The sequence below is a fragment of the Elephantulus edwardii genome, unplaced genomic scaffold, assembly GCF_000299155.1.
Source record: "Elephantulus edwardii isolate Elephantulus edwardi_28Jun2011 unplaced genomic scaffold, EleEdw1.0 scaffold00003, whole genome shotgun sequence".
Taxonomy (NCBI): domain Eukaryota; kingdom Metazoa; phylum Chordata; class Mammalia; order Macroscelidea; family Macroscelididae; genus Elephantulus; species Elephantulus edwardii.
Window position 1 is genome coordinate 23,905,807 of NW_006399753.1, and position 13,642 is coordinate 23,919,448.

At 38.2% G+C, this 13,642-nt stretch overlaps 1 protein-coding gene across 1 annotated transcript in view; it reads left to right on the plus strand.

Annotated features, from left to right (window-relative positions):
• STK39 (serine threonine kinase 39) overlaps positions 1 to 13,642 on the plus strand; it is a 431,767-nt gene that overhangs the window by 265,019 nt on the left and 153,106 nt on the right. The window contains exon 13 of the mRNA XM_006879325.1: positions 12,045 to 12,107. Within this exon, the coding sequence (XP_006879387.1) occupies positions 12,045 to 12,107 (63 nt within the window). The remainder of the gene's footprint in view (positions 1 to 12,044; positions 12,108 to 13,642) is intronic.

Here is a 13,642-nt window from a genome sequence, read left to right on the forward strand (position 1 = left end):
AGGAGATAAACAATACTCTATAGCCTCAATAAATAAAATTTATGGTTTATTTCATTCAGATAGAAGCAATGGGAAAAGTTAGGAGCAGAGTGTGGCAAAGGGGCTGCAATTTTAAATGTGTCAGTTGAGATAGGTCTCATTGAGAATGTGAAGAGAATAATGAATAAGGATGAAATAACAAGTGAAAGACTGCTTTTACCTTACAGCCCTTATAACGGCTACTTCTTTCCCCAGGGGCTGCCATTTTCAGTGTTTTCTTCCAGAACTAGGCCTGCTTGTTTGCATGCAAATATGTACATAAAGAAATCTAGAATTTCATTTTGGAAAATAAATGGGATTATAAGGACTATAAAAAAATGTGCATCTTACCTTCTCTCTTGGAAATCTTCCCACATTAGCTGCTGTAGATCTGCCTCTTTATTTTTAACTGCTGCTTAGTATTATGCTAGACACTTGGAATTGGTTTATTTAACCGTTTCCTTCTTGTTGACCATTTAGGTTGCTATTTCAAAACTCTATTCCAGAGTATAGTGCTCTGGTAATCTAGTGGCACAGAATAGTACTGCCAGTCCAAAGACAGGCAGTTTGAATCCACCAACTGTTATGCTGGAGAAAGATGAAATCTCCCTTGTCATTTACAGCCTCAGAAAAACCTACTGGAGGGTCAGCTCTGAACTTAGATTTGATGACATGTAACAACTACTTCCATAACAACATACCATTAACATTTTTGTGCATACATGTTAGGGCATGTATGCAAGGAAAGGATATGTTTTCAGAATTGCAAGTGCTTTATGGAAAAATGTGGTGATTTTGAATTTTTATTAATGATATCAGTAGCAAAAGCCTACACTATCTTCAGTTTCTCACAGTGTATACTGAACCTTTAAACGTCTTTGAGGAATACAGTGCTTGTCTTAAAAACAGCATATTTTCATGCCAGCAAGTTTATCATTTAAATTTCAGTCTAGTGTCAGAGACAGTGCGATTGGCACAGGACAGAGCGGAGTTTAGGGCTGTTGTACATAGGGTCGCTATGAGTTGCAAGCGACTCGACGGCACATAACAACAACAACATAAGCCACTCAACCACTGGGATGAATTTTATTCCTTTTTGTCTTACCTTTTCATTAATGAACATTTTGTACATGTTTATTAATGACTTGAATACCCAAATGTGTGACTAGTCAAATAGTGCTGATGCGTAGGTCAGAAGTGAAGGGTAAAGGTAAAAAACCCTGTATAATTGAAGTGAAATTCCAAAAAAAGTAGTTGTAGTACCATGTTTAAACAGCATAAGCTGCTGCATAAAGCATTTTAGAATTTGCAAAGGACACAGTTTGACCTTCTGGAAAATATGAAGCAGCATGTCCAAGTATTACAGCCTTAGTTGGAGGAGATCAGAAGATCAGTTGGGATATTTGTCACATTAGTAGACGTACCTGATCCTGGACCATACTTACAGATCTTCCTAAACCCAAAAGAATTTCCACTGGAAGTTACAAGATTACAGAATTATACCACTTTATCTTGAAATTGTTAGTCAAACCCTTTGAAAAATGACTTCTATCATTTTAAGCTGATAATTAGAAATAGCCTTAAAATATTAAATTACCATTTGTTTTGTTTGGGTTTTTTGGGGGGGGAGGATGAGGGGTTGTGTGTGTTTGTGTCATCATATTGGGAACAACCCAAAGCTGACCCTCCCATGGTTTTTAGAGGCAGGAAATGGCACAGGAAAAGATTGCTCATCTTTCTCCCTTGGAGCATTTGGTGGATTTGAACCATGTACCTTTGATTCACAGCACAGTTCCTTACCACTAAGCCACCAGAGATCCCAGCTTACCAGTTAATAATTAATAAATGAACCCCAGTGGTAAGGAACTGCACTGCCAAGGCTAAGGCATGTGATTTGAATCCACCAGGTACTCAGCAAGACAAGTATGGCCAGTCTCCTCACATGTGATTTACTGCCTCTGAAAATCCACTGTAGGGTCATCCACAGGTTTGTTCTGACTTAACAGTACACAACAACAGTGACAAGAATGTGTTGCCTATTGTGCTGCTAACTGAAAAATTAGCAATTCTGTTCCACCAGCTGCTCAATAAGACAAAGATTACAATCTTCTCCTGTGAGGATTGCAGGCCCAGAAACACAATGGAGGGCTTCTCTGAGTCACTGGATAGCCATAGGTTTTATCACAAGGGAGTTGGGGCTAGAAATTAATATGGGGTGGCATAGTAGGTTATATGTTGGTCTTTTAACAGAAAGGTCAGCAGTTCAAACCCACCAGCCACTCCAGAAAGGAAGAAAAAAAATATCCTCTCATTAAGATTTACAACTTGGTAAACTAGATAGAGGGTCACCATAAATCAGAATCAACTTGATAACGATGGGTAGGTAATATGAAGAAAAGCAAAGTAGCATAAAACCTGGAATTAGAAAACCAAAAAGGGAAAAACACTGTTTCTCAAACTGAAGGAACTAAAGAAAGAATTCATGGCCCAGAATTGCAGTACTGTGGGCAAAATATCAGGTGTTTCCCAAACATTTAATTGTGCTCATATTGGACCAAGAAGCAGTTCGTGCACAAGAGGATTGCATGGTTTTGAATCAGTAGAGTTTTGCATCAGGGCTATACCCTCTCTAATTGACTCGAAAGCATCAAAAGAAGATGTAAAAAATACACAAAGCCATTGTACCAAAATATGGGGACTTAGCAATTTCAGGAAGTACCGTATGATCAAGAACCAATGCAAGTCCAAGCTGCACTGAAGGCACTGGGGAAAAAAAATATAAGCCCCATGAATTGATAGAATAACTGTTTGAGGTATTTCAGCAAAGAGAAGCAGACTTGGACACTATTAAGTCATCTATGGCAAGAAATTTGGTGGACAGCTACCTGACCGGTAAGTAGAAGAAACCTGTGTATATGCCCATTCATAAAAAAGAAAAGTGACCTGACCAAATGCAGAAATTATCAAATAATATCACATCAAAGTAGAATCTTATTGAAGATTATTAATGAACCCTGGTAGTCATATATTGATAGAGATTGTCGGAAAGTTTAAGAGTCCATGGAATGAAAAATATCATTGCTGATGTCAACTGGATTTTTACTAGAAACAAGAGAATACCATAAACATTTTTACTTGCATTTTTAATTTAGACTTTGCAAAGGAATTTGATGAAGTAGACATTAATAAATTATGGGTAACAACATTGAGACAATGAGAGTCAATAAAGTGTAAACATACATTCTTCTGGTAGTCTTGCAATGATATCATGCAGTGATATCCCTGGTGCCATGTCCTCTTCTAAATCCAGCTTGAACTTCTGGCAATTCTCTGTCTATGTACTATTCTGGCAATTTTTAATGATCTTCAGCAGTATTTGTCTTGCATGTGATAATTAATGATATTGTTTGATAATGTCTACATTCTGTTGGATCATCTTTCTTGGAAATGGGGACAGATATGCACATGTGGAGAAGATCAACATTTCCTGAGGACAAGTTGAGGAAACAAGGACCACCTAAGGCTGGCAACACAGTAGCACATAAATGGCCAAGGCCTTAATATAGACTTTCAGCCTCCTGACCTGTGAGAAAAGAAAGGTCTGTATTTTACAAGCCAACTATCTGTGTAGTATCTGCTAAAAAGAAGGACAATCATTCAAGACAATAAAATAAATAAATGAAAGAGATATGAAATATATATATAGTGTTGTTAGGTATTGTCTAATTTCCTCTGACTCACAGCTGCCCTACATACAGTGGAATGGAAGTGCCTATCCTGGGCCATCCTCATGCTCTCTGCTGTCCTTAATCAGTGAATGTGTCAGTCCACTTCCTAAGAGTCTTCCTCTCCTTTTCTACTTTTCCAAGCATGATATTCTTGCCCAAAGACTAGCCCATCCTGATAATGTGACCAAACAATGCTAGACTTAGTATCATTGTTCTTGCCTTCAAGGAACATCCCAGCTGCACTTTTACCAAGGCAGATGGTGTATTCAACATTCTTTACCAACATGACAATTTACAGGCTTCCTCTGTTTTCAAGAATTTTCAATTCTTCCTCTGTTTTCTCTATTCATTGGCCAACATTCACATGCTTATGACCATGCCTTGAGTCAGGTGTGTCTTACTCTTTAAAAGGATACCTTTGCTGTTTAGTACTTTAAAAGAAGTTCTTGACAGTAATTGTGAAGAGTACACACAGCTTTTGGCTTCTTGACTGCTGCTACCATGGCTGTTGCTTGTGGACTCAAGTAAAATTAATTGACAACTTCCACCTTTTCTGTCATGATGCTACCTATTGGTATAGTTGTGAGGATTTCTGTTTCCTTGATGTTGAAGTTAAAGGCATTTTGAAGGTCATTTTGATCTTCAGAAAGTGCTTTTCAGCCTCACTTTCTGCAAGCAAGATTGTATCATATGCATAGCTCATTGATGAATCTGCCTCCAATCCTGATGTCATTTTCTCCTTCATAGCATCAAGCTTCTAAAAATGGGAATCCCAGAATTGTGCTCATGTGAACCCTATACCTAGACCAAAAGGCTGTTATGCAGACAGAGCAAGGGAACACTTAGTGGTTTAAAGTTAAGAAAAGGTGTGCACCAGTGTTGTATCTTTTCTCTATACCTCTTCAATTTATTTGCTGAGCAAATTATTTGACACACTGGACTCTTGGAAGAAGAATGTAGCATCAGGATTGGAGGAAGACTCATTGCTAACCTTCATTATGCAGATGACACAGCCTTCTTAGCTGAAAGTGAGGAGGATTTGAAGCACTTACTGCAGAAGATTAAAGACTACAGCCTTCAGTATGGATTGCATCTCAGTGTCAAAAAATAAAAAAAATCCTTGCCATTGGACCAGCAGGCAACATCATGATAGATGGATAAAAGATTGAAACTGTCAACACTCCATCATACTTAATAACTACATGTAATACACTTATTACCAGCTGTCAGGAGATCAGAAGACGTATTGTACTAGTAAAGTCTGCAATTAAAGACTTCTTAAAATTATTGAGGAGTAATGATGTCAATTTGGCCTGAGGACTAAGGTGCATCTGATTTAGGTTATAGTCTTTTGATCACTTGATTATGCATCTGAGAGCTGGACAATGAAAAAAGATGACAGAAGAATTGATGTCTTTCAATTGTGGTGTTGGAGAAGAGGACTGAATATTCCATGCACTGCCAAAAGAACAGTTATGTCTGGGAAAAGACGCAGCCAGAGTGCTCCTTGAAGGCAAGGTTGGTGAAACTTTGTGTCATATTTTGGGCATGTTACTATGAGAGATTGTTCCTTGAAGAGGGGCATCATGCTTGGAAAGGTAAAACGAGGGCAAAAGAGAGGGAGACTTTCAACCAGATGGATTCACAACTTTCAACCAGATGGATTCACATACTCATTGCAGCTTTGGGCTCAAGTATGTCAGAAATTATAAGGATGGCACAGAATAGCACAGGATTTAGATATGTTGTTCATAAGTACACCGTAAGTCATATGAGACTCTACGGCATGTAACAACAATAGCAGGCTTTGTAAAACTAAAAAGTGAGTAACTTTAGAACTCATTCTACTCAGGTCCTAGTCAATTAATGTAACACACAAACAAACCCTCTTTCCAAAAAGGATTTTATTCGCATACATCGGTGTAAGGACTTCAACACATTTTGGAGACATAAAAAGTAACCTCATAGCATGGGTATATTCTAAAAAATAATAGTAAAAAGAAAATTCACTAATTGTACAAGTAAATCTAACCTTGCTTTAAACAAGGAGTCCTAGTGGTAGTGCATTATGTGTTGAACTATTAACCAAAAGGCCGCCAGTTTGAATACACTAGCTCTTCCTTGGGAGAAAGACAATCTCCAATCATAAAGATTTACTTCCTTTGAAACCCACAGAGAATTACCCTGATTTGGAATTGAATCAAAGGCAGGAAGTAGGTTTTGATGTACACATGGAAATGTTCTGAGCTTTAGAAACTCTACTCCTCACTCAGAAGAGGTGGCATTCCCCCGGAATGTGCCTCTTTAGATATTATTTCTGACCTTCTGTAACAACTGGCTTATAAAAAGCTTTCCACTATTATCCCATTATTGATATTCTCTTGACAAGTAATTTTAGAATCTCTTTTTGCCAGTTTCTGAAGTAATAAGTACATAGGTTTTATAACTTTTTATCAATTTAGCAGCTTAATATTTCATAAAATAGTAAAGTTAACTAACCCCTCCCCCACAGGTTTTATTTGTTTCTTATAACTGAGGAGAAAGTTCATTAAGACTACAGTTAAAGCACTATTCCTCTCATAGTGACACTCCAGCTACCCCCCACAGGTTTTATTTGTTTCTTATAATTGAGGAGAAAGTTCGTTAAGACTACATGTAAAGCACTATTCCTCTCATAGTGACACTTCAGCTATTCTCAACTTTGGCTATAAAGTGAAAAAAAAAAACCACACAAAAAACAACAACCTGAAAGCTTTAAAAATGCTGATATGTAGTCCTAAGATTCAGAGGACCATATTTGATAGTTTAAGGTAATGTCCCAGGTCTAACTTCTAGAAGGTGTTTTATCTATTGCTGAGAACCACTGCCTAAGACACCCACACAGATAGTTGACTTCAGCTGTCCAGATTGGAATTTGGAAAGACTGGTGGCTTATATTTTCTGAAGATTTGTTCTAAGTAATTGCCTATCAGAAGTTTCCCAGACCCAAATAAATGCACACACAGAATGGAACTACCCTAGGTGGAGTTTCCAAACTCATGAATATTTTTGGGAGCACATCGTTACATCTTTCTTCCATGGAGCAGGCAGTGAATTCAAACTGCCAACATTTTAGATTGCATTCCCAAGAAACTTAACCCATTGCAACATTATGGCTCCTGTCAGAAGTCTTAGATAAAACAAACAACTGTTCAGAAATCCCTTGGGAAAGATGCCCTTATTGAAACAACCAATACTGAAATTTAAAGACAGTTTCTTGAGTAAAGCCCTATTGGGCACACAAACACACGTACTGAAGAATTTTGTTATGGTGAACCTAGGCGTGTTATAATAATAATAGTAAAAAATGTATTTCCCAAATAAGATATTTTGTTCTTGGAAGAAAAGATATTTGATATGGATCTAGGCTAAACTAATTTTACTAAAGATTAGAAACCATATGAAAATTAAATTTCTCTCTTAATTGTATTTATTGCCATTACCTAATAGTTTTCAAACTACTATTAGCTTTTAAAAATTATTTCAGATGGAAAGCTTGTTTTAAAAATGCCATTCAATTTTCCTGCATATTTGTTTTATACTCCTATATAAATGAGAAAGATGTTCTTTGCCCTGATAAATTGATTGTTCTTAGCCTTGTACTTCTTGATCAGCTTTAATTTGATGTTTTTTTATGATGCCACCTCCAAAGAAATGTTGATGTGGCTAGTGACTGACCTTCTGTCTGGTTATGTTGAAAGTTAGATTTGTGATTACAAACTTACTGTGTTTTTTAAAATAAGTTTATTATTTTGAAACAATTTTAGATTTATAGAAAAATTACACCAAGAACAGAATTCTATAAAGACACTTGTGTTGGTGTGAGGACAACCACATCTGACCTCCACTTACTCCATAAAGGCAAAGAATCTCCATCCACATCATCAAGAACACAGAACCTGTGTTTCTGTGATGTCAGACGTGCCTCCACACTCCTTCCTCTACTTCTGTTGATTCTAACACCAAACACTCCGCCCATAATTCTCAGTTCTCCACTTCATTAATCCTTTGCAATGGCCACACATGATTAACCTAGAGTACTCATAGTTGTATGACTTAGTTGGAAAGTTGTTGTCATTGTTGCTGCGTGCCATTGGGTCAGAACCACCTGAGCAGTCCCTCCAGTGGGTTTTCAGAGGCAGTAAATCGTATGGCAGGAGCTCCCTCACAACTGGTATATTCAGACCATGTGCCTTCAGAATTATAGTGTGGCTCCTTACCACTAGACTACCAAAAACATTCTGGATATAAAATTTTTCATGGAAACTCACAGAGAGGCCTACTTCTGACCTTTAGCCTCCAGTATTTGGGCTGGTAGTTCTGCCAGTTATTTGTCAGCCCAGTCTTCCACTCTGCCAGTAAGCATAGGCCAAGGCACTGGGGTTTGGCTCTGTGGGGCAGCAGTTATAATTCAACTCAGTCTCACACTTGTCTCTGGTCCTCTGCTATCTCTAGGACTGCTGCTGCTGCTGGTCTAGGATTTTCCTACTTCTCTGTGTAATGCTGGAATCCTTGACCCAAAGGACATGCTACATGCCCTGCTTCTTGTTTCTTTGTAGTTGTTGTTGTTGGTGGTATGTGTCATTGAGTTGCGTGCAACTCATAGTGACCCTTTGTACAATAGCTCAGAATTCTGCTTTATCCTGAATCAGTTCACACTGTCTTCAACATACCTACCCCCATTACTCCAGTCACTCTATCAATCCATCTCATCTGGGGTCTTCCTCTCCTATGCGAGACATGATGTCCTTCCATAGAGACTGGTCTCTTTTTGCCCCATACCTAAAGTATGTGAGATGGAGCTTCAAAATCCTTGCCACCAAGGAGCAGCCTGGTTTTATCCTCTCTAGGATAAACCTGTCTGGTCTCTTTGTAGTCCATGGTATGTTCAATACTTTTCTTTCACGCCACAACTCAAAGACATAAATTCTTCTTCTGTTCTGCTTGGTCTTTGCCCAGCTCTCTGATACATAGCAAGTAATTGGGAAAATCATGGTCTAAATCAGGTGCACTTTAGTCTCCAATCTCACATCAATGCTCTTTAGCAATTTGGAGAGGTTCTTGAGAGCAGCTTTTCCCAGAGCAATTAGTCTTTTGATTTCTTGACTGCTAATCCTGAGTGTTATTTGTGGAGCTGAGCAAGCTGAAATTGTTAACAACCTCAATCTCTTCTTCATTTCTCATGATGCTGCCAGTTGACACAGACGTGAGAATCTTTGTCTTCTCCCATATTTGAGTACAGTCCTTGAGCTTCAATCTATATTGAAGACTGCAGTTTTTGACCTTCTGCAGCAAATGCTTCAGGCTCTCCTCAGTTTCAGCATGCAAGGTTGTGTCATCTGTATACCATAGGTTATGGTGAGTCTTTCTCCAAACCTGACGCCACATTCCTCCTCATAAAGTCCAGTCTTCCAAATGATCTCTTCTGCATATAAATGGAAGACTTGTGGAGACAGGATGCATCCCTGATGCACTCCTTTTCTGATTTTGAACCATACAATATTTCCTTGTTGTTTTGATGACTACCTCCTGGTGCAAGCATAGGTTTCACATGAGCATAATTAAGTGTTCTAGGATTCCCATTCTTCTCAACGTTAGCCACAGTTTGTTGTGATCTACACAGTCAAATGTCTTTGCATAGTAAATAAAACATCAATAGACATGCTGTTGGTACTCTTTGTTTTCAGCCAAGGTCCATCTGACATTGGTGATAATGTCTCTAGTACTATGGCCTCTTCTAAACTGGGCCTGTAATTCTGGTAGTTCTTTGTTGAGGTTTTGTTCCAGTAATCCTTGGATAATCTTCAGTAGTGAGGTTCATATTTTTCTACGTCTGACACGTCCCAATTTAAGCCTCGTAGGACAGCAAAACTGACTCTTCTTCCCCTCATTGGCAGTTTGCACAACTTACTTACCTATCCTAACCCCAAAGATGCTGTTTATCATGGTTTTTTAAGAGGGTGTTAATCCAAAGTTGGCACATCTTAGTCAGTTCAAAACTACCAGTGACTCCTCCAGAGAAAGATGGACAGTCTCCACTCCTGTGATTTACAGACTCCATAAAAATCCAGAGGGTGAGTTATGAGTAATTTCTGACTCAACAACAGTGAGGTTTTTGACTGGAGGCAAGATGTGTTTTCAGTACTGATGTGGTATTTGATTGTAACTCAGACCTGAATTACGATCCTGGAATTGGCCTAAAAGATTCTTTACATTGGGTGTAACTGTAGACCATCAGGCTTGGTAATAAATGCAGATTATTTGTTCTCCTAACATAGTCATTGTTTCCAACTTTTTATTATGAAATTTTTTGAGTGTACTGCAACTCTGAGAGTGAACACCCATGTACCTGTCATCCTGATTCTGTTGTCACTCGTTTTATCACATACCTATCTACCTATTCATCCATTACTTCATCTTAATTTCTTTGATGCACTTCAAAATAAGTTGAAGACATCCATATACTTCTATTACTTCAGTAGCAACAGCTGTTTTTGAGAAAGCTGTGAGCAAGAATATTGTGCCCTTAAACTTCAGACAACTTTTTTCTCACAGAATATCTGATTATTTCTTACTGTTTTTAAATTGAGGGCAAGTTTAGGAACAAGAACTCCATCTCATTCATTTTCCTTACTGTTTCTCTTTGAGGGCTATATCTTTCAAGTTTTGCTGCAGGGCTGAGTTCAGAAAAGTATTGCTTGAGGCAAAATATTTTAGGTGTTGCTTTAGGGTCTGGTTCCCATCTTTGAGGAAAAACTATAACCTGTCACTCTTGATTTCCTGATAGGGAAATATTTTTGTTATTAATATTGTATGTAATTAATATTTTCTGGTTTGCTTTGTTAATATTATTGAGAATGAACACAGTAGAACATACTCCAGCAATTTCTACACACACAATTTAGTGACATTGGTTATATCCAATTTGCATAACTGTTCTCACTCTCCTCCTCTGGATTATTTCTTCAATATTAACATAAAACTCACTGTCCGCGAAAGAACTCTAGTGGCCTAGTCTGGGGGGAATTGTGCTGCTGACATAAAGCCTGTGCCTCTCTGCAGTTGAGTCTAACAGCCACTCAAAAGGGGAAAGATGGGGAATTTGTTCGTGGGCAGTGTGTGGCCTTAGAATTAATTCCCCCAGGGGGGATTCACAGCTGTGAGTTGAGTTTTGAGTCACTGTCCTTTTTAAGTTTCCTAATGGAAGCAGGAATGGCAGCCACTTCCTAAACAGCATGCTTCTGAAAACTCTATGAACTTGGATAAATGCCAGTAGTTGTAGAGGAGCTTCAGAGGCCTTTTGTTCGCTATGAGTCATGCTCTACTTGAAGACTATCAACAACAACAATATGTAATCTTCTAAGTTCCTGTTGTCATTAAATCTTTAAAAATCAGTCTCCAAGGCCTACTTTCTGCCTTAGGTAAGCTGAACTATTATTTGGTCCTAAGAAAACATCATGACAATTTTTCGTCTAAAGTTTAAAGATCATTTAGCTGAATCATTTCAGGTATTCATGTAGTTTCCTCACTGCAGAAAAGTCTGGATTCTATGAGGAAAAGTGTATTTTTTTTTTAAGAGATCAAACTAGTCAGCAAAAGAGGGGGAGACACTTGATGAGATGGATTGGCACAGTGACTGCAACAGTTGGCTTAAATGTGTCATGATGAGGATGACACAGGATATGACAGGTTGAGATCTCATGTCCATAGGATCATTATTAGGTGTATTAGACTCAGCAGCACCTAACAACAACAACAACAAAGCCGTGTATACTTTTAAATATGATGAGTATTTGTTCAAAGTAATGATTAAAGGAATAGGTTTTATGAACTCTGAAACTATTTTCATTTTGAGAACTGTTAATATTAAATCAAATTATACAACAAGAATAAACAATTATCCTAAGTCACTTCCCTCTTAGCAAGTTGAAAGCATCAAATGATGCATTCTTCTTTTCCCATACTGCTCAGCAGTTTTCTCAATCCATTTGAAGGATCACTTGGTGAACTTGTTGAAGATGCAGATTCCTTCCAAGCTCTGGGAAATTCTGAGTCATGGTTGGGGTGGGTCCCACGTGTCATCATTTTCACACATCCTCAGAGATTCCAATGCAGGCAGTCAGAGATGACTTGTGGTGAAATATTGCTTTAAGACCTATTGAAAATTCTCTCTGGTAACTGTGACTAAATGTAACCGCTCTGGCCTCAGTGTTTCATTTTGGCTTTTCTGAAGTGCTGTAATGGTGGCTCTCTTTACAGATCGCAATGAATGCCAGCAGTATACCCGGGCAAATACAGTCCCTCTCTGTGCAGGACTCTCAGGTATGTTTCTTTGCCAGTCACTTATTTATATTTGAGATACTATGTAGACAGAGCTTTTGGGGTGGGAGGGAACCACACAATTTTAGAAAGATAGACAATTCCATGACAGTGCTTCCAAATGTAAGCGCTCTTTTTTGATAGGCATGGAGTCAAAGAAGACTGTTATTATTGACTATGCTTTTTTAGGCTTCCCAACCTTTAAATGATAGGTTCAAAAGAAAAAAATTGATTACTAGACTGCTCTGAAATTGCAGGTATTGTGTAAAATAAGAAAAGGAAAGAAAATGGCTTACTGTTCTATTACATCCCAGCCACCAAACATATGGTTAATTGATACTTTTCTCTTTCACCCCTGGTTGGGTACTAGAAATGGTTTTCATAATTATTTTCTCATTTAATTTTATGGGCAATTTCTTGCTACAACTTGACTTGTAAAAATAATGCCCACTGACTGTAAAATGACTTTTATACTAAAGTATTAAGTGACAGAAGACATGTAGCATGGTTGTGTTGGGTGATGGTAAGACATTGTGAGCTGTCCAGAGAAAGAACTGTGGATCTAGAGCCAGAGTGTGGCCCTGTGTTCTGATTTTGCTGAATAACTAGTTCACAAGCCCCTTGGTCTTGGTGTGGCTATACTGTAAAGGACCCTGTTCTTTGGACATTTTTCCTCTCCAAATCCAGTCATTTCCATTAGTTTCCTTTTTATTCCATCAGATAGGTGTTTTAAGAAAAGGTTGTGACTGTGGAGATGGTTAGAGTGGTGAGAGAGCATCAGCTGGAATTCTGCTTGGGGTCAGATACCTGACTCTTGGCCCCTGTTTCGTAACTGATGAAGCAGAGACTTGCAGACTTTAATTGGCTTTCCCAGGGTTAGAGATAGTAGATTTTTAATATATCAGGCAATTCAGCAAAATACCTTGAGATAAAATGTAGGTTTGGCTGAACGTTAAAAGGCAAATTGGGCATAATCCAAGACAAAAGAGTAAAGAAAAGAGGAACAGGATTAGGAGGACTAGTATTGTTGATTTTATTTATCATTTCAGCAAGAGGAAAAACCTCAACAAGATAAATTGAAATAATGACTACCACAGAGAGCTAACTTAGGGAGAGTAGAGACAGGAAGGCTGATGCAAAGTCAGATAGAGTTCCATTAAGGTGTACAGAGAATTGGTTCTGCTTGGAGCCAACTCAGTGACACCTAACCACATCATATACATTATTTTACTTCCCCAATAGCCATTTGAGGCAGGAAAGATGTGCAGATTGGTTCATTGAAATAGTTGCTATTTAGTAGACTAAGTGCTCTGCTGGATTTCACATGTCTCTGCATTATGAAGATTCAAGGTGCTCAACCTTTGTGCTTGAGTAGACCTAGTAGATAATCGTCATGGTTCGGGTTGTTAGGTGCCCTTTTAGATGGCTGTTCCTTCTTTGAACTTCCTAGAGCTTAAAGCAGTTGTTTGTAGCCCCCACCCTATGTCTGCGATTTCTACATGAAACTTTCATTCCAAAACCATGATACAAGAGGAGAT